The following is a 21,681-nucleotide window of genomic DNA, read 5'->3' on the forward strand; positions in this document are numbered from 1 at the left end:
TTTTCTCTCACTCTGCAGGTTGTCTGTTTATTCTGTTAATAGTTTCTTTTGCTGTGGAGAAGCTCTTTAGTTTAATTAGATCCCAGTTACCAGTTTTTGCTTTTGATGCAGAATTGCTTTTGGCATCTTCATCATGAAATCTTTGCCCATTCCTATGTCCAGAAATCAATTGGACATATTGCGTATATTATCTTCCAGGGTTTTTATGTTTTGGGGTTTTACATTTAAGTCTTTAACCCATCTTGAATTGATTTTTAATATGGTATAAGTAAGGGGTCCACTTCAGTCTTCTACATGTAGCAAGCCAGTTATCCAAGCACCATTTATTTAATAGAGAGTACTTTCCCCATTGTTTGTTCATGTCAGCTTTGTTGGAAATCAAATGGTTGTTGATGTGCAACCTTATTTTGGGGCTCTCTATTCTGTTCCATTGGTCTCTGTTTTTGTACTAGTAGCATGCTGTTTGGGTTGCTATCGCCCTGTAGCATAGTTTGAAGGCAGATAGCATGATGCCTCCAGCTTTATTCTTATTGCTTAGGATTTCCTTGGCTATTCAGGCTCTTTTTTGGTTCCATATGAATTTTGAAGTAGTTTTCTCTAGTTCTGTGAAGAATGTCATTGGTAATTTGCTAGGAACAGCATTAAATCTTTAAATTGCTTTGGACAGTATGGCCATTTTAATGATATTGATTATTCCTGTCCATCACATGGAATGTTTTTCCTTTTGTCTGTATCATCTCTGATTTCTTTGAGTAGTGGTTTGTAGTTTTCCTTGTAGATATCTTTCACCTTCCTGGTTAGCTGTATTCCTGGGTATTTTATTCTTTTTGTAGTAATTGTGAATGAGAATTTGTTGTTAATTTGGCTTTCTGCTCACCTGTTGTTGGTGTATAGGAATGCCAGTGAGTTTTGCATATTGAGTTTCTATCTTGAGAATTTTCTGAATTTGCTTATCAGCTTAAGAACTTTTAGACTGAGACTATGGGGCTATCTAGATATAGAATCATGTTGTCTGCAAATAGGGATAGATTGACTTCCTCTCTTCCTATTTGGATGCTCTTTCTTTCTTTCTCTTGCCTGATTACTCTGTCCAGGACTTCCAATGCTTGTCAAATAAGAGTGGTTACAGAGGGCATCCTTGCCTTATGATGGTTTTCAAGGGGAATGCTTCCAGCTTTTGCCAATTCAGTATGATGTTGGCTGTGGGGTTGTCATAGATGGCCCTTATTATTGAGGTATATTCCCTCAATACCTAGTTTGTTGAGAGTTAACGTGAAACGATGTTGAATTTTATTGAAAGCCTTTTCTGCATCTATTGAGATGGTTATTGTCTTTAGTTCTGTTTATGTGACAGATCACATTTATTGATCTACATACATTGAACGACACTTGAATCCCAGGGATAAAGCCTACTTGTTTGTGGTGAACTCACTTTTTGATGTGCTGATAAATTCAGTTTGCCAGCATTATGTTGTGGATTTTTGCATCGATGTTCGTCAAGGACATTGGCCTGAAGTTTTATTTTTTTGTTGTTTTGCCTGCAAGGCTTTGCTGTCAGGATGATGCTGGCCTCATAGAATGCATTGGAGAGGAGTCTCTCCTAAATTTTTTTGGCATAGTTTCAGTAGGAATGGTACCAGCGTTCTTTGTATATCTTATAGAATTTGGCTGTGAATCAGTCTGGTCCCGAAATTTTTTTGGTTGATAGGCTAATACTGATTCAATTTCAGAGCTCATTATTGGTTTCTTTAGGGATTCAATTTCTTTCTAGTTCAGTCTTGGGAGTGTGTATGTGTCCAGGAGTTTATCCATTTGTTGTAGATTTTCTAGTTTGTATGCATAGAAGTGTCCATAATATTCTCTAATGGTTACTTGTATTTCTGTGGAGTCAGTGGTGTAATAATATCCCCTTTGTTGTTTCTGATTGTGTTTACTTGGATGTTCCCTTTTCTTGTTTATTAGTCTAGTTAGTGGCCTATCTGAATTTTTAAAAAAAAAAAAAACAGCTTTTGGTTTTGTTGATATTTGAATGGCTTTTTGTGTCTGTCTCCTTCAGTTCAGCTTTGATTTTGATTATTTCTTGTCTTCTAGCTTTGGCATTGGTTTGCTCTTGTTTCTCCAGTTATAATATTAGGCTGTTAATCTCAGATCTTTCTAACTTTTTGATGTGGGTGTTTAGTACTGTAAGTTTCCCTTTTAACTCTTCTCATTAGTTTCAAAGAGCTTCTTGGTTTTTGCCTTCATTTCATTATTTGCCCAAAAGTCATTCAGAAGCAGGTTAATTTCCATGTAAATGTATAGTTTTGGGACATATTCTTCTTATTAAATTCTGTTTTTATTGCATTGTGGTCCAGGGGTGTGGATGTTTTGATTTCAGTTTTAATTTTCTGGGGACTGTTTTATGTTCAATTGTGTGGACAATTTTAGAGTATGTGCCATGTGGCAATGACAAGAATGTATATTCTGTTGTTTGGTGGTTGTGAGTTCTGTCCATTTGGTCAAGTGTCGAGTTCAGGTGCCGAGTATCTTTGTTAATTTCCTTCCTAGTGATCTAATGCTTTCAGTGGGGTGTTGATAGCTCCCACTATTAGTGTGAAGGAGTCTATGTCTCTTTAAAAGTCTCTAAGAACTTGCTTTATGAATGTGGGTGCTCCTGTGTTGGGTGCATATATATTTAGGTTAAGTCTTCTTATAGAATTGAACCCTTTACCATTATATAATGCCCCTCTTTGTCTTTTTAAATCTTTGTTGGTTTAAAGTCTTTGTGAAACTAGGATTGCAACCCCTGCTTTTTAATGCTTTCCATTTGCTTGGTAGATTTTTCTCCATCCCTTTATTTTGAGCCTGTAGGTGTCACTGGATGTAAGATGAGTCTCTTGAAGATGGCATACCATTTGATCTTGGTTCTTTATACAGCTTGCCATGCTGTGCCTTTTTTTTTTTTTTAACTGTGGTATTTAGCACATTTACATTCAAGGTTAGTATTGATATATGTGGATTTGATCCTGTTGTTAGTTGTTTATTATGCTAACCTGTTTGTATGGTTGCTTTATAGTGTCACTGGTCTATGAACTTAGAATTTTTGCAGTGGGTAGTAACAGTCTTTCCTTTCCATATTTGATGCATCTTTCAGGAGCTCTTGTAAGGCTGATATCATGGTGACAAATTCCGTCAGCATTTGCTTGTCTGAAAAGGATATTATTTCTCCCTTGCTTATGAAGCTTAGTTTGGCCATATATGAAATTCTTGGTTGAAATTTCTTTTAAGAATGTTGAATATAGACCTCCAATCTCTTCTGGCTTGTAAGGTTTCTGCTGAGAGGTCCACTGTCAGTCTGATGGACTACTCTTTGTAGGTGATCTTTCTCTCCAGCTGCCTTTAACATTTTTTCTTTCATTTCCACCCTGGAGAATTTTATGATTATATGTCTTGGGGATAACCTTATTAAATATTTTGCATTCACTGGATTTGAATGTTGGCCTCCATAGCTAGGTTGGGGGAATTCTCGTGGATGATCTCCTGTAATATGTTTTCCAAGTTGCTTCTCTCTCCATCTCTTTCAGTAAATGAAATACAAAATATATTCAAGCACTTCAATAATAGTTTAGATAAAGCAGAAGAAAAAATGTGAGAACTCGAAGACAGGTCTCTTGAAATAACCCAGTCAGACAAAAATAAAGAAAAAAGAATTTTAAAAGGATGAACAAAGCCTGTGTGACATATGGGACACCATAAACTGACCAAATATTCAAATTTTTGGTGTCCCAGAGATGAAGTGAAAATGAAAGGGATAGGAAACATATTTAATGAAATAATAGATGAAAGCTTCACAAGGCTAGAAAATTATTTACATATCAAGATACAGGAAGCTCAGAAATCCCCAAATAGGCATACTGCAAAAAGGTTTTCTCCGTGGTACATATAGCCAAACTATCAAGAGTCAAAGATAGACTCTTTAAAACAGGAAAAGTATCTAGTCACTTACAAGGGAACCCCAATCAGAAAACATTGAATTTCTCAGTAGAAACCTTATAGACCAGAGAATAGAATGACATATTCAAAGTGCTGAAGAAAAAAAAAATGGCAGCCAAGGATATTATACCTGACAAAGTTTTCCTTCAGAAATGAAGGATAAATAATGCCTTTTCCAGACAAGGAAATGCTGATGGAATTCATCACCACTAGGCTGGCCCTGTAAGAAATGCTTAGGGGAGTCCTACACCTGGAAGCAAAAGAATGACATCATGAAAACACTTGAAAGTAAAACCCAAATGGTAGAACAAACATACAAATAAGAGAAAAAATTAAAGGATACCACTACAGAAAACCACCAGACTACAAAGATAAACAATAAAATATTGCATATATGCCATAAAAATGTACAAATATTGTGTGGCATTAAAAAAAGTTTTTTAATCAGATATGATAGAAAGTCAAGATCAATTAGAAATCATTCTAAAACCTATTTGAAATGTAGCTCTACAAATTAATTTAAAATATCACTTACTTCATGTTTATCTTTTTAAATTTCATGTTTTGAACCTATATAAGTAAATATAATTTCCAAATAAACTTAATACATAAAAAATAGGATAGTTCTTGATTAAAGAGTTTTGACTTTAAACGACCATACTAATACCCAGGTAAATGCAACCTTGCCATCAGAATAAGCAGCCTGACCTAGAGCATATTTAACATTACTCAATTGTTGTAACAAATGAACCAGAATTTGCCTCAAGCTAGAGCTTCACAGAACTTTTATCACCAGAATTGCTAGCAAGTACCAGAATTACATTTTTCTGCCTAGTTTATTATGCTGTCCCTGCTCCCTAACACGAATAAACACAGAAATACTTAAAGTAGATAAGTAAAAAGCAAAAGATTAATAGGTTATCAGTCCTTAGAAAACTGAATTTGGTTTTTTAAATGACTTTGAGTTTATATATTGGTCAACCAAAAAAAAAAAAAAAAACAAGTTGCTATTAAGCAGGTTTTTTCTCAAGCTCTAATTAGCATTAAATATACAAAAGAAAATTGCATTTCATGGTCTAATATTTCTCAGAAATGTCATATTCATTTGGTAATAAGTAGACTATAGTTTACTTTCAAGATTTGCTTTTTCTGTACCAACCAATCCCCATGCTTTGAATTCTATGGAAATTAAAGCTAAATTTCTTTAAAGGAGTATCATTATGTCTGTCCAGTTTATTGGATGCTAAAACAAAATAAGATATTCTTCTTAGAACCTTGCTCAAAGAATTAAACTGAATGAAATTCTCATAGTATAAGATACAAGGTTAAGTTGGTGATCAGAAGTTATAAAAACAGTTGTAAAAATAAAACATGAATAAAGTTTAAATTTAGAAAATATTCTCTTGAAAATAATTACATTTGATCCCCACAAATTTTTGAAGAAATCAGATAGCAGAGATGAGAAATTCATGACTAAAAAAGATAAATGTCTTGCCCCAATGAAGTGGCAGACCTAGGCAAATCTCCTGACTTAATATCCTGTGTTCTTTGCTACCCTGCCTTTAATGCCCTGAACTAGAAGAGGCTTCTAATAGTTGCTCATCGTTGAAAAAACTATGGGGAAACAACATAAATCCACTCAGTGAAATCAAGATATGCTTTGGTTAATTGTACTTGTGTTCATGTTGCAGGTTCTTTTCTGAGCACTAGCTTGAATTTAATGGGCTTTAATATGTTCATACATCTTCTAGGTTTCCACAGACGTGCAGCTCCAGTTACAAGAAGGCAGTTCCCGCATGGTGCACACAGGATGGATTACCTGCACTTTGAGGATGATAGCCGTGGATGGTGGTTTGACATGGATATGGTGATCATATATATTTATTCAGTGAACTGGGTCATTGGATTCATTGTTTTCTGCTTTCTTTGCTATTTTTTCTTTCCGTTTTAGGAATTTTCATACCTTACTACAGTTGGTATACAATCATAAATGATGTAAATAACAATTGCTTAAACATTTTTAAAATGTTTAAATGTTGAAGTTTTTTTTAATGTTGCATTATACAAATTGTTGGTGTTTATAGAAAGCCTGAGAAGAATGAATTCATTTATTAATGTTTTTCATGTAACAAACTAAACTTTATTCAAGAGCTAACCTACCCACCACTTAGCAACAATGCACTATTAATTTCATAGTTGTTCTTGGATTAGGATTTGGGGCTCTGATTTTATAATATCACTTTAATACTTATTTTGATTGTGAAAAACTGAAGTTTTCTCTCCACTTAAAATAGTAAAAATACAAAAAGAAATGATAATCTAGGTAGATATTATCTTTACTGATAAAATATTTAATCACCACTTATTCTCAGGCAAATTATATGTATTAAAGATAAACCATATTCTCTGGGAAATAATGTAGCAGGGTATGTTCAGTTTTGGTTTCTAACTATCACTACTTATATCCCTTTCTATTACCAAGAAAACTGACTATTCTTTTTGTACAGATCTAATTAGTGCAACATTTTAAATTATTATAAACAGAATAGTAAATACAAATCATGAGACTAATCCCTACGAATAGATACTTTAGAGAGCTATATTAACACTTTCCAGATTGAAGGATTAATCACCTGAAGGCATAAAAAATTCACCGACTTTTAGTAGTCTAAAAGAGCAATGCATGTCCAAAATGTAGTTTAGTGATTCATTTAACGAGGAGATGGTCAAATATATTGTAAATGTGCAATAAAGAGTGACTTTTAATTTTTTTTAAGTTTTTAAATGTCTGAATGAAGAATTGTTAGAAATAGGCTTATGGATTTATAGAAAGAAAGCCTGACATTTTTAATTACAGTAATCATTAATTTTTTCATTATTAAAATTTAAAAATAGGAGACCTGAATCATTAGAACGTGGGATAGAATTGGGGCAGGTAACCCAATTTGAAAAATGAAAAACTGGAGCAGAGACTTAAGCTTATTTATTCAGTTATTCTGGTGGTCTTTGTGAAACCTGGGACAAAAGTTTTTATTATGAATTACTCATCCAATATTACTACACTGTGATGTCATATATCTGGTAATTCAATAAGCATACTTTTACATAAACTAGGTGACTCTCTCATGGCACTAAAAATACTACCACTATCCAAAAACATTGGGATCAACTGGACTTTAACAGTTTCAATCTATGAAAAGCCAAAATTTAGGCTAATTGCTACTAACTGTATTTCAATAAAAGCACTTAACTGTTGGTATGTGATGTTCTAAGAAATCTAGAAGAATGGTACTGATTTCTATTCTAATGCTGTTCTTATTATTCTGTTTTAAATTATATCTATTACAGAAAATAATAATATATACTAGACATCAAATCTAGAAATCAGAAAACTAAATATAATTTAGAAACAGATACATTTATACTCATAAATTCATATTTATAATTACTAATTGCTCAAAGTAAACATAAGGGAAAATATCAGCCCTCTTAAAATATATAACAAGATTGAAAAATTAACACACACATGAGGAGTTGCATTATTTTAAGAACTTTAAATTGCAGCCATCACCTAGGCAACTTCTGGTTTATACGCTCTAGAAAATATATCTTGATTCATTCCTAAATTTCAATAAAAGCTTAGTTTAATTATGTATAAACTAAGTAAGTACTATTGTAGATACAGATCTCTTATAGAAACAAAGTTGATTCCCAGTATATATTTGTTAGGTCAGTGATACATGTCCGTTTATAGATCTCAATCCACTAAATATTTATGATACCCTTAAATAAATATGAACCTTTAAATGAAGAAAGTATAATCTGGAAAAGCATTCAAAATGAATTGAGTATATACATCTTGACTAATGACTTGATCTGAAAATTATAGAATATTAAAATAAGTAAATTCATGAAATTATAAATTACTCATCTTACTTTAAAATATTCTTAAATTTTATACAAGTGGAGATAAAAAAACTGCTAAATATTAAGAAGTATGGCATTTCCTAGATCCACCAGCTTATGAGAAGCCAGATAAAATCTCAGATGGAAAGAAACCAGTTTCTTCTGGTACGTAGCACACAGTAGCCATTCAAAATAAAATACATGGCTGAGCTTTAGAGTAAAACAAAAAATTATAATGCTCTTCCTTAGCATCTCTCACAGTAAAAACTCATTGTCCAATAAAGAACCAAAGAAGAGAAAAGAAAAATGTTAAATTTAACGAAGTATAGTACTTGTCCCAAGTAATATTATTTAATAAGCTTAATTTTATGAGTTATTATCTATAATAATTTCTATTTCTACCAAGCTTAATTATGGTAAAGGTTAATTTTAAACATGTTCACACATTCTTTTTAAAAAAAATGCCCTAATTGAGGTACATTTCTGAATAGTTTCAGCAGATTATTTTTTAACTTTACAAAAGCAAATTCACAAATCCAGACCCGTTTATTTTATACTTAGCACAAGATAGGGGAATTTAAATTAGACAAAGTTGAAAAAGAATCAGAATTTATATTTTACAAAGCTACCAGTATGAATCCAACAAAATCAGGAATGGGAAAAACATTTTCTGGACCTGCTGTATTATTAATGCCACTCTAGTATTATATGCTAAATATGAAAGCAGTGCTGCCATCAGTTTCACTTCTGCCTTGGAATCTTGCTCCTAAGTTAGTTCTATGGCATAACAAAATTCCAGTTAATAAAATTTTCATTTAAATGTCTTTTGTATGGCTAAATACACAGATTCTTAAACATCTAATTTTTATATGGATTTCTCAAAGAATGCCTTATAGAAGAGCATTCTCTGACTGAATGCAATTACAGTTGAAGTCTTTGATTCTTCATAGAATTCTGTAGTTGAAGCCAGAGAACACTGTCATTTAGGAAAGTGTTCCTAAAGGTTTGCATGCTTTAACATGCTCAACTCTTACTTCTTGAAGTGTTTGATTGTCAGTAAATTCTCAAAGAACATTAAAGTTCTACCAATATATACTTTTTTCCCAGAATGCATTTATTTTTCTTGTGCTTTTTCTTGAAGACAATACCTATAATAATTACTTTACACATTTCAGATTTTACTTTTTCTTGCACAGATCCTGGAAGAACCATCATCAAGAAGTATCTTTAGACCATGGTATTATCATATTAGAGTAATAAGCATCTACTAAAATATGTACTTATCTTACATTCATGCTTCTATTGTAGGGTCAGAAAAACAAATACTTTACCATTCCCACTGTCCTTGAGGATCTCTCATATTGTACAATAGATATACTTTGATCATTATTTTTCTTATTTCAGTACTTCTAAAAGTAGTTTTTGGACTAGTATTATAAACTTATGGGTATTTCTCTTTCTATATGTTACTATTAAGTACTGTAAAACATGATCCTTCTAAACTTCCCTTACTCTTTCAGATATTAAGTCTAAGAACCTCATCTAGAGCACGTCCAGTAAATAAAGAGAATAGTTAAGTAACTGTCCACTACAGTGAATTTTTATTACTGATAACAGCCTTGCAAGAGACAAATACTGTTCTTCTAGAACCTGATAAATATTTTACTTGCTTTACAAGAGTCACCTTGTCTACCAACAAAACTATTCAATGGAAAAGGGAAGTGAGGGAAGACAGCAGCTAACATTTATATAACTTTTGTATCTTTGCTGGTTACGTTAATGTGTTATTTAATCTTCTCAATACTCTGTATCAGATGACATCCTCATGTTACAGATGAGGAAGAGAAGTAATGTAACCAAAATCACACAAGAAGGATTATTCTGTCATATTCTAAGACCTTTTACCCTTTTCACTATACTGTCAGTAATATCTGATAACTTGATGAAGTTCAGTATTCACTGAGGAAGTTTTGGTAACACTGCTAGAGAAGCATGAGGAATAAAAGATGGTCTGGATTAAGAATGCAGGAGTATGATACTTGTACTTTGTTTTTGACAATTTTCATTGCTTGTAACAATGAAAAATTTTAATATTTGCAGGAGACTAATATGAAATGCTACATTTTATAACTTTTATTCTGCTGGCAACTTTGATTTCTGGTAGCTGCCTAGAATGCTTTATTGAGAAGCATTCTGAGGTTACATCCAGGATCCAGGGGGAAAAAGTTTTCTGGATCCACTGGCATTGCCCCTCAAATATAAGGGAAATAGGGTCTCAAGGGAAAATTAGCCATCTCTGATATTTGCCATCCTTGGATAAGAGCACAGAAAATCATTCATGTTTTAGAAACTGGTCTTGCCATTTGTTAAGGAGAACAAAATGTAGTTTCCTGACTATAATTAATAATACTATGATATAGTCCAATTTAGCTGTGATATAATTAATAAACTACTTTCCACTCTTACACATCTCATTTTGCCTTAAAACAGAAGCTTAATAGGAACCTAATTGTGAATTACACAGATTTTTAAATCATAATGATGTAGCTATAATTTTCTCATTTTAGAAAAATGTGAACTGTCATTCAAAAAATGAAGTAGAGTTCTGATTTGCACATTCTACAAAACTAAATGGACACTACTGGCTATTCTGATTCCAATATTGCAAGTAAATCGGGCAGACAGGAATATAGTACAGAAGTCAACCTAGGTTCCAATTTGCAGATTCTACAAAACTAAATGGACACTACTGGCTGTTCTGATTCCAATATTGCAAGTAAATCGGGCAGACAGGAATATAGTACAGAAGTCAGCCTAGGTTCTGAGTTGCAAATTCTACAAAACTAAATGGACACTACTGGCTATTCTGATTCCAATATTGCAAGTAGATCGGGCAGACAGGAATATAGTACAGAAGTCAACCTAGATCAGAAGTCAACAGCAATGCCTTTTAAACCTTCATATGCCTACATTAAATCTTGGTAAAATGTATATTTTTATTCAGAAGGTGTAGGGTAGACCTGATATTCTGCGTTGCTAATAAACAGTCAGTGATACCTGTTTGCTGCCCCATAGACCACACCTGGGATAGCAAGAAACTAAAGGAAGCACATCTGAAAAGGTGGCCATGAATCTTGCTTTCTTATCATTAACTGTCCCCAAAAGACAAATTTCACATTGTTTTTGCATTTGAGAATTACATAATACTGGTTATCCAATATAAAGGAAGAATAATGAATTATGCTATAAATAATTTCATATAAATCTATTGAATAAGTTTTTAACATTATCTGGCACATATTAAAGTCTAGGTATCAATATATAAGTATTTTTATTTAAAATCTGTAATTCAAACTTTTTCTTTTCTTTAAACAAAAAAAAATTATTTTCCCACTTTTTTCCTGTTCTCTCTCATTACCCATTCTTTCTGTGGCTATCTCTAGCTAGACTCTATCCAAATAGAACAAATGTGAAATTATATATAGTCACTTATAAAGCCACATCTGGAAATAGAAAACAGAATACACTCTGGCACTTCTGCTCACTTCTAATTTTTAGTACACATTATAACTGCAAAAATCAAGAGACCTTATCATCATCTTGGGTTATATGACTAAAATCCACTTTATCTTTCTTTCCTCATTTTCCTCACCTGTAGAACTGTGCATAACACAAACCTTCCCATAATTCTGCTGCCATAAAATTCAATTTACAAGAAAATTGTGAATTGAAACACCTATTATCCATATATTTTCATGGTGATTCTTCATAATATAAGGAGAAGGAGCTACAGTTGTTCAATGCTAAATATATGCCAGGTACTATACAATGCTTTGCACACAGTATCTCATTGCATATAACAACCCTAAAATACTTTTGTTAACACATCCATTTTATAGACAAGAAAATTGGAGCTCAAAAAGTTTAAGTAGCTTTCTTAAAGTCCTATAGCTACCAGTGGTACAGTTAGGAGTCAAATCCAGGTCTGACTAGTTCTTGAGGCTGTATTCTTGTCACTACATACACCTACAAAGTTCATTTCCTGATTTAGCTTTTCTTTAACAGTAACAAAGTAAAATGAAAATTCAGTAAAACAAAAATTCTACCATAGTGAAATTTCTAGGGGTCCAGTGATCTATAAAATGTCAAGATTCCCCTTCCAAGGTAAAAGATAAAGTGCTGCATCTAACCTTCCTACCACTAAAATAGAGGCACAAGGCCCAAGGGATCCTCTTTAGATTTTGGATATAAGATACATCTTATTGGGGGTGGCTATTCTGACCCATTTGCCAGATCATGCAAAGAGGTGGCAGTATAGAATATGGCCCAGACAAAAGAAGGTTCTTCAATACGTTCATGTTGCCATACAAACTGCTCTGTCAATTGGGTCACATAATCTAGCAGATCCAATGGTACCTAAAGTATAATTGGTAGATGAGGTTGATATTTGGAGCCTTTGGCTAGCTTCACTAGGTAAATCACAGCACAGACCTTTAGGATTTTGGAGCAAAGCTACACCATCCTCTGTGGATAACTACTCTCCTTTTGAGAAAAAGCTTTTGGCCTATTACTAGTAGAGACAAACACTTGATCATGGGCCACTGAGTTACCCTGCTACCTGAAGTTCCCATCATGAACTGGGTGTCGTCTGATAAAATATAATGTTGAGTGTGCACAGCAGTACTCTGTGTTATCAAAGGGAGGCAGTATATATGAGATCAGACTTGAGGAGACCCTTAAGGCACAAGGAAGTTACATGAGGAAGTTGCCAGTATGTCCATGGTCCCTATTCCCACTACGTTACCTTCTCTCTTTTGATCCATACCTAAGTTGTCCTGCCTAAGACAAGTTGACTAAGGAGGAAAAAAAAAAAACCCTCAGGTCTGGTTAACAAATGGTTCCACATTGTATGCAAGTACCACTCAAAAGTGTACTCTGCAGCCTTACTCTGGGCCTCCCTGAAAGACTGTAGTAAAGGAGAATCCTCCCAGTGGGCGGAACTTCAAGCAGTGCCCTTGCTTGGTTATTTTTCCAAAGAGAACAAAACAGCCAGAGATATCAGTCTGTAATGGATTGACTTTGACAAATGGTTTGGCTTAAGGGTCAGGGATTTAGAAGGAACATACTTGAACAATTGTTGACAAGGACGTTTGGGAAAGAGGAATCTGGATGGACCTCTTCTAGAATGGCACCCAAAAATATTTGTGTCAATATGAATTCTCACTAGAGAGTTATGTCAGTGGAGGAGAATTTTAACAATAAAATGAGAAGAGTGACCTGTTGTGTAGACACCAGTCAGCCTCTTTCCCCAGCTACTCTAGTTATTACCAAAACACTTTGTTCAATGGGCTCGTGAACAAAGTGGCCACGGTGGCAGGGACGGAGGCTATGCATGGGTTCAGCAACATGAATCTCTGCTCACCACAACCAACACTGTTGAGGACCTAGACTGCCAGCAGCAGGAACCAATAATAAGTCCCTGATATGGTATTTCCTGGGGTAACAGGCTGGGGGCAGGTTTATTATGCACTGGACTGCTTTCTCATGGAAGGGAAAGCATTTTGTTCTTCGAGGAATACACTTTTACACTGAATATGATTTTTCTTCTCTGCATACGATTCTTCTGCTAAAATGACCAAGTATAGACCTACAGGTTGCTTTGTCCACTGTCATGTATCCCACCCACTATCAATTTTAATCAAGAACTCATTTCACAACTGATGGAAGTTACTGGTCTCCTCATTTTCCCCATAATCCCAAAGCAGCTGGTGTGACAATTGTGCAAAGGCCTTTGAAGACCCAGCTAAGGTAACAAGTGGTGTTACTTTGCAGGGCTCGGGCAGTGTCCTCCAGAATGCGGTATGTGGTCTAAATTAGCATGTAGTGTATAGTGCTGTTTTTCCCATTACCAGGATTCACACACCCAAGAATCAAGAAGTGGAAACAGGAGAGGCCTCTTTACTACTCCTAGGGATCCACCACCAAAATTTCTTCTTCCTGTCCTCATAACTTTAAAATGTGCTGGCTTAGAGGTCCTAGTTCCAGAGGGAGGAATGCTTCTACTAGAGGAACAATGATTCCACTAAACTGAAAATTGAGACTGCCACCTGGGCACTTCGGATTTTTTATGCCTGTGAATGAACAAACAAGGGGGTTACAGTAATTGCTGAGGTAACTGCTCCCATCATGAGGAGACTGGGTTGCTGCTACACAATGGAGGTAAGGAAAAGTATGCCTGGAATACAGAAGATCTTCTAACATGCTTCCTAATATTCACATCCTGTGATTCATATCAACAGAAAACTACAAAAAAAAAATTCAGGCAAGACTGTAATGGCCCAGACCCTTCAAGAATAAGGGTTTGATCCCATCTTAGGTGACTGCTAAGGGCAAAGAATATGGAATGGATAGAAGGTGGCTGTTACAAATGCCAACTACAATTCCATGACCAGTTGAAGACTGCATTAGTTACGAGTTTGCTCTTGATGTGAATGTTTGTATAATATTATTTTTGTTTTCTTCTCTCCCTTATCCTTTTATCTAACACAAGATGTGTTCATAATAGCTAACTTTACATCATGAGATATTTTTATGGTAGTTAATCTTGGTATTTAAATTTCAAAACAGAAGAGGAACATTACCCGAGGATTTTGTATCCTCTTTTGAGGAAAAGGTTGGCATGTTTGCAGTTGTATATGGGAGAGTTGTATCATATAGGCAGTATGTTTTAAGGAAATATGTATGGGTACCAAGTTGGCAAGGGGTGGTCTGTGATGGCTTTGTGATGTGTCAGCCTGGCTAGGCTAAACTCCATTCCCCAGAATTTCCTTTTCCCAGTGCACAGTCAACTTGGTAAAGAGCCATAAGTCCCTTTGGGGAAATACTGAAAGAAAAGTTAACAGTATAAATTTTTGACAGTGCAGTGGGTTTCTTTCTCAAGGGGGTCTGAGTCTGTTAACTGAGTCAAATTTGGAAATGAAGGAATTAACTCTGTGTTTTGGAAATTCAAGCCAGACTTCTATTTACTAGACCTAGAACTCCTCTGCTTATATAGATCAAAAAAGAATTTAATAGGTTAACCGTCTATTTCCACTCTTGGGACATCATGAGAACTTCGATCATCATGAGAACTAACAGCATAATCTCTTTGAGTCAAACTATTGTGGCTACTTTTTTTTTTTTTTTTTTTGAGACAAAGTCTCACCCTGTCACTCAGGCTGGACTGCAGTGGTGTGATCTCAGCCACTGTAACCTCCGCCCCCTGAGTTCAAGTTATTCTCCTGCCTCAGCCTCCCAAAGTGCTGGGATTACAGGCGTGAGCCATTGAGCCTGGCCTCTGTTTACTATTTTAACTCTGCTATCCATTATGGTAACCCTGCCTATCTTATCTTTGGCAATTAAGTGTCACCATTTGACCCGTAACATCCCAGGATCTATTATCTCTGTTGCATTTAAGTATCCTTGTTCAATGGTAGCAGTTTACTTTATAATTTCCAACCTACGGAGAAGAGAGACTACAGAAATTTTCAAGGATGCTGATGCACCTCCACAAATTTGTTTTTCACAGCTGTAGTGAAAGGCATGTTTTTCCAGGACTAGAGAGCAATCTTGCATGGTAAATACACTCCAACATTGCAATCTCAAGCCTTTAGCTACCTTCCTCTATAATATAATAAGGCATTTCAAACTCATTTAGTGTAGGCCACCATTTTGTTCCAGGCAACTAGCCAACCAACCATCTAATTAAGCCCTTCCTAACTCCTTGAGCTCAAACGTTGAATCTCAGAATAGTGAGCCTACAAATTCAGCCTGACGACCTTATATTCCTTACACCTTGATTACACACCAATATCCATTCTCACACATATCTCCTAGATTTCTATTTATATAAATGGAAAAAAAGCCATGCAGTGCTTTTGGTATATATCACACCTCTTCATGAGTCATACATTGTACCTCATTTTTTGAGGGCTGCTTCAAGTTGAGTCTAGTTATAGAAACAAAAAGGGATGTTGGGGAGTGGGTCCTGTGGAGCATCAGGAGTACCTTGTAAGCAACTTCCTGAAGACTAAGCTCTCGTTTTTTTTTTGTTTGTTTGTTTGTTTCTTGTTTGTTTGTTTATCTTGCCCAAATTCCTGTCTAAGGAGTGTGGGGAGTCATGACCTACAAACCATAAATTCTTATCAGACGGGTTTTATTTAACCCTGTATATTGTGATTTGCTTTCCAATCTCTGGCATAACAAGGAAGAAAATCAAAATATTTTACCCCAAAACATGTTTCTCTGCCATATCTTGAAATGGTCCTGCAGAGCCATCCCTTGTGGGAAAAACCCATATTCTATCGAGAATCCCTTTTCCCCTTGTTTTCCTTCCCTCCTTTCCAGATCCAGGAGATAATCAACTAAGATCCAGGCACCCTTTGAGGAGAAACATTTTACAACCTGTTCTCTCTGAAGTCTGCTATCTAAGAGCTTCCTCCACACAATAAAATTTGATCTCCACAATCCTTTATCTTAACCTGAACACTTCCTTTCTACTGATCCCAGGTCTTCAAATAAACTCAACCAATTGTCAACCAGAAAATGTTTAAATTTACCTGTAGCCTAGAAGCCCCCACTTTGAGTTGTCCCCCCTTTCTGAACCAAACCAGTGTATTTTTTTTTTTTTTTTTTTTTTTTGAGACAGAGTCTCGCTCTGTAGCCGGGCTGGAGTGCAGTGGCCGGATCTCAGCTCACTGCAAGCTCCGCCTCCTGGGTTTACGCCATTCTCCTGCCTCAGCCTCCCGAGTAACTGGGACTACAGGCGCCCGCCACCTCGCCCGGCTAGTTTTTTTGTATTTTTTTAGTAGAGACGGGGTTTACCGTGTTAGCCAGGATGGTCTCGATCTCCTGACCTCGTGATCCACCCGTCTCGGCCTCCCAAAGTGCTGGGATTACAGGCTTGAGCCACCGCGCCCGGCCCAGTGTATTTCTTAAATGTATTTGATTAATGTCTCATGCCTCCCTAAAATATATAAAACCAAGCTGTACCTCCGACCACCTTGGGCACATGTTCTCAGGACCTCCACGGACCATGGTCTCTCATATTTGGCTCAAAATAAATCTCTAAAAATGTTTTACAGAGTTTGATGCTTTTTATCAACAATCAGGGGAGGCCATTCCAGGTTATTCAGGTAAATGGGGACTATCTTCCCATATTAATCAGGGTTCTCCAGAAAAACAAAATATATACATATATTTATGATATCTATTATATCTATATTGTTTAAATGTATTTATGATATATTATAAATATATATTTTATAAGGAAATGGCTAACATAATTATGGAGGCTGGCAAGTCCAAAATCTGCAGAGCTGATATCCCAGTTCTAGTGCAAAGGTCAGAAGCTGCTGTAGAACCAGAAAAAAGAGCCAATGTCCCAGTTAAAGTCTGAGATTGGAAGGTTGTTGTAGAACCAGGAACAGTTGATTTCCCAGTTCAAAGGCTGTGAAGCAGGAAATTATCCTTCTTATAGGAGCGTCAGCCTTCTGTTCTGTTTAGGCCTTCAGCTGAGGATTGTAGCCCACCCACATTATGGAAGGCAATCTGCTTTCCTCAGTCTACTGATTTCAATGTTGATTATCCAAAAATGCCCTCACATAAACCAGAAAAATGATAAACCAAATATCTGGGCACCATCTGGCCTAGTCAAGGTGGCACAGTACACTTCCTCAGGCAGAGGTGAAAAGACTGGTTCTATGAGCAAAGATTCAATTTCATGTGGGAAGCCAAGATCCCCAGCTTTATCAGAATCTACCCATATTTCCCCACTTCCATTTGTAGAAGGCCATTCCTTCCCAATCACTGGCCAAACTTGAACAGAAGTGGTTGGGAATTCAGTTTGCCACTCACAGGAGGAAACTGTGGCTTTCATTTTCAGAAACCCCAGCCTTACAGCTACAGGATAGAGTTTTTTTGAGGGAAAATGTAGAAGTTTTCAGAACATTTAGCTAGAAATTTAGAGCCCTAAGTTCATTTTTCTATGGTCACTTTCTCTAGAGCAGTTAGGAATAACCAAAACAACTCCATTACACTCCTTATTTTGACTAAAATGTTCTCAAGTGATTCATGCTTAGACATCTTGAATCTCACCTCCTATAGGTATTTGATTATAGTATCCAAAGGTGATAGTTTTAGCAACTCTTTCACCACATCATGCCATGGACTACCAATGTCTTGTAAACCACTAGAAACAGGCTTATTAATGCCTTAAGTTTTATCAGATTAGAAAAACAATTCCAGAAAATCAGAACCAATTCAGAGAACTCATCCTTAATATCTGTGCCTCCAGATCCACTTCTGATACAAAAATCTGTGTCAGAGTCCAACCAGACAAGCAGAACCAGTAGAAGATATCTATCTAATCTATGCATATATGCGTGAATATACACATACATAATAACAAGGAATTGGCTTACACAGTTTCGGAGAGTGGATGGGAAAATCCAGAGTCCATAGAGCAGAGAAGATCACAAGAAGGCTGAAGCCTCACAGACACTGGCTGAAGCTGTTGTCCACAGGTTTAACTCTTTTTCCAGGAGAGGTCGACATTATCTTTTAAGGACTTTCAGCTGATTAAATGAGGCCCACTCAGGATAATCTTCTTGACTGATTAGGAACTTTAATTCTTCACAGCAGCAGCTAATTAGTGTTTGATTCAGTAATCAGGAGAAGGTGTGTATAGATCACAAAACTGCTGGTGCTCTCTTCTATCTTCCAAATCTTGATAGAATATATCTTATAGCTCACTTATCCAGAAACTTACTGAAAAAGAAATTCAAAAGAATGCAGTTTTTTAGCCTAGCCAAGACAACATACCACGTAGCCATCACATATGCTATGCTCAACTGACTGCCCTTTCACTAAATTTTATCCTTGGCTTATTGATACAAAATTACCAAAGTATAATTTAAAAATTATAGCATAACTTATAATTATTATTCTCCAGTACCATAAAAGTGTTTAGATGTCATGTGTAGGTGGTTTGATTATCTATTGCTGAGTAACAAACGACCCCAAATTTAATGGCTTAAAAAACATTTTATTGTATCTAACAATTTTGTGGGTCATAGAATCAGACAGGGCTCAGTTGGATGATTCTTCTCGTTCAACAGAAGTTAGCTGGTGGTATTCAGCTAACAAACTAGTCTGGAGGATCCAAGACAACTTCACTCATGCAACTAGTATCTTAGTAGGGATGGCTGAAAAACTAGGCCCAGCTGAGAGAGTCAAATAAAGCTCTAACACATGATCCCTCTCACATAGCAGTCTCAGGTACTTGTTCAGAATTAATATCAAAAAATCAAAAAATTTTAAGAGGTGAGGTCTCACTCTATCACCCAGGAAGGAGTAGAGTGGTACAATCATAGCTTCCTGTACCCTCGAACTCCTGGGCTCAAGGGATCCTTCCACCTCAGCCTCCAAATACCAATAAATCATTAAAGCTAATTGTAAATTATAGTGTAACCAACTAATAGCCTATTTTTATACATGCTGTCTTCTCTTTATCTTTGCTGATGCTATTTAGTTTTCCTTTATGAAATAAAGGAATTAGCTCCCTTTATGGTTTTAACTTCCTTAATCATATTTCTATCTACTTTAAAGCTTTCATATAAAACGATACTTCTGAACCCAGTAAAACTCAGCAATAACACATATTTACAAGGCCCCCTAATTCATTCTTACATTCAGCGAACAAAAACAGTACACATTCAATAAATAGTCATTGAATAAATGAATGCATACTTACTCTATAAATCATGCTCAACTGAAGTTTTCTTCATGATCTAAAGCCCACTTAAATGCCAACCACATATCCTGAGGATTTCAGAATGAAGTTCTTATGAACTAAGATTTCAGAATGAAGTTCTTTTGACCTAGGAGTTTATATACTCCTTCTAATTTAAAAATAGTGTTCAGAAATCTACCTGGTATCTGATTATTCAAATAAAAGCTAAAACTGCTGCTGAAAACAAAGTTTTCTATTGATATGCTTCTATTGTCATCAGTTTCAGAGATAATTCATATATATGCATGTGAGCACATTCATTTCTACTTATGGCTAATAGAAGGCTGAAAGCAGAGAAGAAACTAAATTAAACTAGCACCACCACAGTTTTTCTACAACATAAACCTGCACTTATGGTTCTGTTATTTATTACTTCCAATCTAGACACTAATTGGGTGTGTCTTTTTCTTTCTATGATATGAAAACGCACACATGGCCTCCCTAGAAACGTACCTTTGCCCTAATTATCATATGTAGATCTTTAACTGAGAAAAGACAGGAAGACTTAAAGGATGATGTGTTTTACTTCCAAAAATGATAAACTTAAAACTGTCAGAGATGAGGTATAATTAGGAAAGATCATTATTTTATCGAGCAATTAACCAATTATAAATTCATTATGAATTTGGTCCCATCTGGTTTTAAATTATCACAAACTGAATTTTTATCATAGCTTATTGATAAACACTACAATATACACTCTCATTTATTTCTACTAAGACTAAAGAATGCTATAACTGAAATAACAGATAAGCAAACTACATAAGTTCACACTGTCTGTTTCATTAAGATGAAAAACTCAGGACTTCTAAAAAGAAAGTACTTAATATCCCTTTGTATACAACTTCATCATCATCTTTACTGGAACAAAGAATAGTAATGATCAGTGTTATATACACATTTATCTTATTCTCTCTTATTCTGAATCAAGTATGAGTGACAATAGAGAGTGAAATTAAGTGGTTTTAAACCAATGGAAGGAAAAGGACACGTATTTCATTCAGATAGGAAAAAAATGATTAAAAGCAAAAATGGATAATGTATAAATAAGTACTTTGAAAAGGTGAGCATGGAAGTCATTTAATCTGGAAACAGTATGCAGCATATATATGTAAATCACAAACATGTTCATAAGTGTACATAAATTGTTTCCTATGTAACACACTACTTATTTTAACCTTAAAGAAATACCAAAAATCAAATTACTCAAAGCCTCAGGCTTCCAGTGTGTCTCCAGATAACTAATATAGTATCCACAAATATAGATACAAACACTACAATGGGTTCTGATTAAAGAGAAACAACACAGAGACAAAAAAAAATCTGATTTTCACTATAATTGGTACATTGGTAGAACAGAAAAACTGGACAGATGTGGGATTTTGCATAAAAGCAGCGAAGTATGAAAAAAGGAATAATCAGAAAATATAAAAAAGACTGGGGCAGGGGGTGAGGAGTGAATGAGAAGCACATATGGCTGACCATGAGCAGATCTGCTAGCAGTGATGACATGGCAATCAGGGCAATCAGTAATGGCGACAGAGATGACAAGGAGAAGACTCAGCCAATGGAAGGATGCCAACAATGAAAAGAAAGAAAATGGTTTCACAGTAGGATAGAAGAAAGAAACAAAGCCACATGTACTTTTCTATTTTCCCTCTACCAGTTTATGTAAAAGACCAAAAGCAACCAGATTCTAGAAGGAAGGGAGGCAAGGAGGAAAGGAGAAATGGAGGGAGGGAAGGAGACAGGAAGAGAGGGAGGGAGGGAGAGAAAGAAGGAGAAAGAGAGAAAGGAATGAAAGCAAGCAAGAGAGAAAGATACTTCGATGGCCTAATACTTTAGGTTGACCAAAGATGGTCATACAATCACAATCTGCACTCTTAAGTGAGGAGGTTCCAATTCTGGGTTAGAGATAAGCACATAAGCACACCCCACCCTGTATATCCCAATGAATACATCAATAAAACCTG

At 35.4% G+C, this 21,681-nt stretch overlaps 1 protein-coding gene across 1 annotated transcript in view; it reads left to right on the forward strand.

The window, feature by feature from the left end:
* The window catches only part of RNF180 (ring finger protein 180), a 232,461-nt gene extending 226,198 nt beyond the window's left edge, over positions 1-6,263 (forward strand). Inside the window, 1 exon segment of the mRNA XM_033179678.1 lies at positions 5,724-6,263. Coding sequence (XP_033035569.1) covers positions 5,724-5,923 — 200 coding nt within the window. The 3' untranslated portion in view covers positions 5,924-6,263.
* The last annotated feature ends 15,418 nt before the right edge of the window (positions 6,264-21,681 follow it).

This window comes from Trachypithecus francoisi, unplaced genomic scaffold, assembly GCF_009764315.1.
Source record: "Trachypithecus francoisi isolate TF-2019V2 unplaced genomic scaffold, Tfra_2.0 Lachesis_group2, whole genome shotgun sequence".
NCBI classification, from domain to species: domain Eukaryota; kingdom Metazoa; phylum Chordata; class Mammalia; order Primates; family Cercopithecidae; genus Trachypithecus; species Trachypithecus francoisi.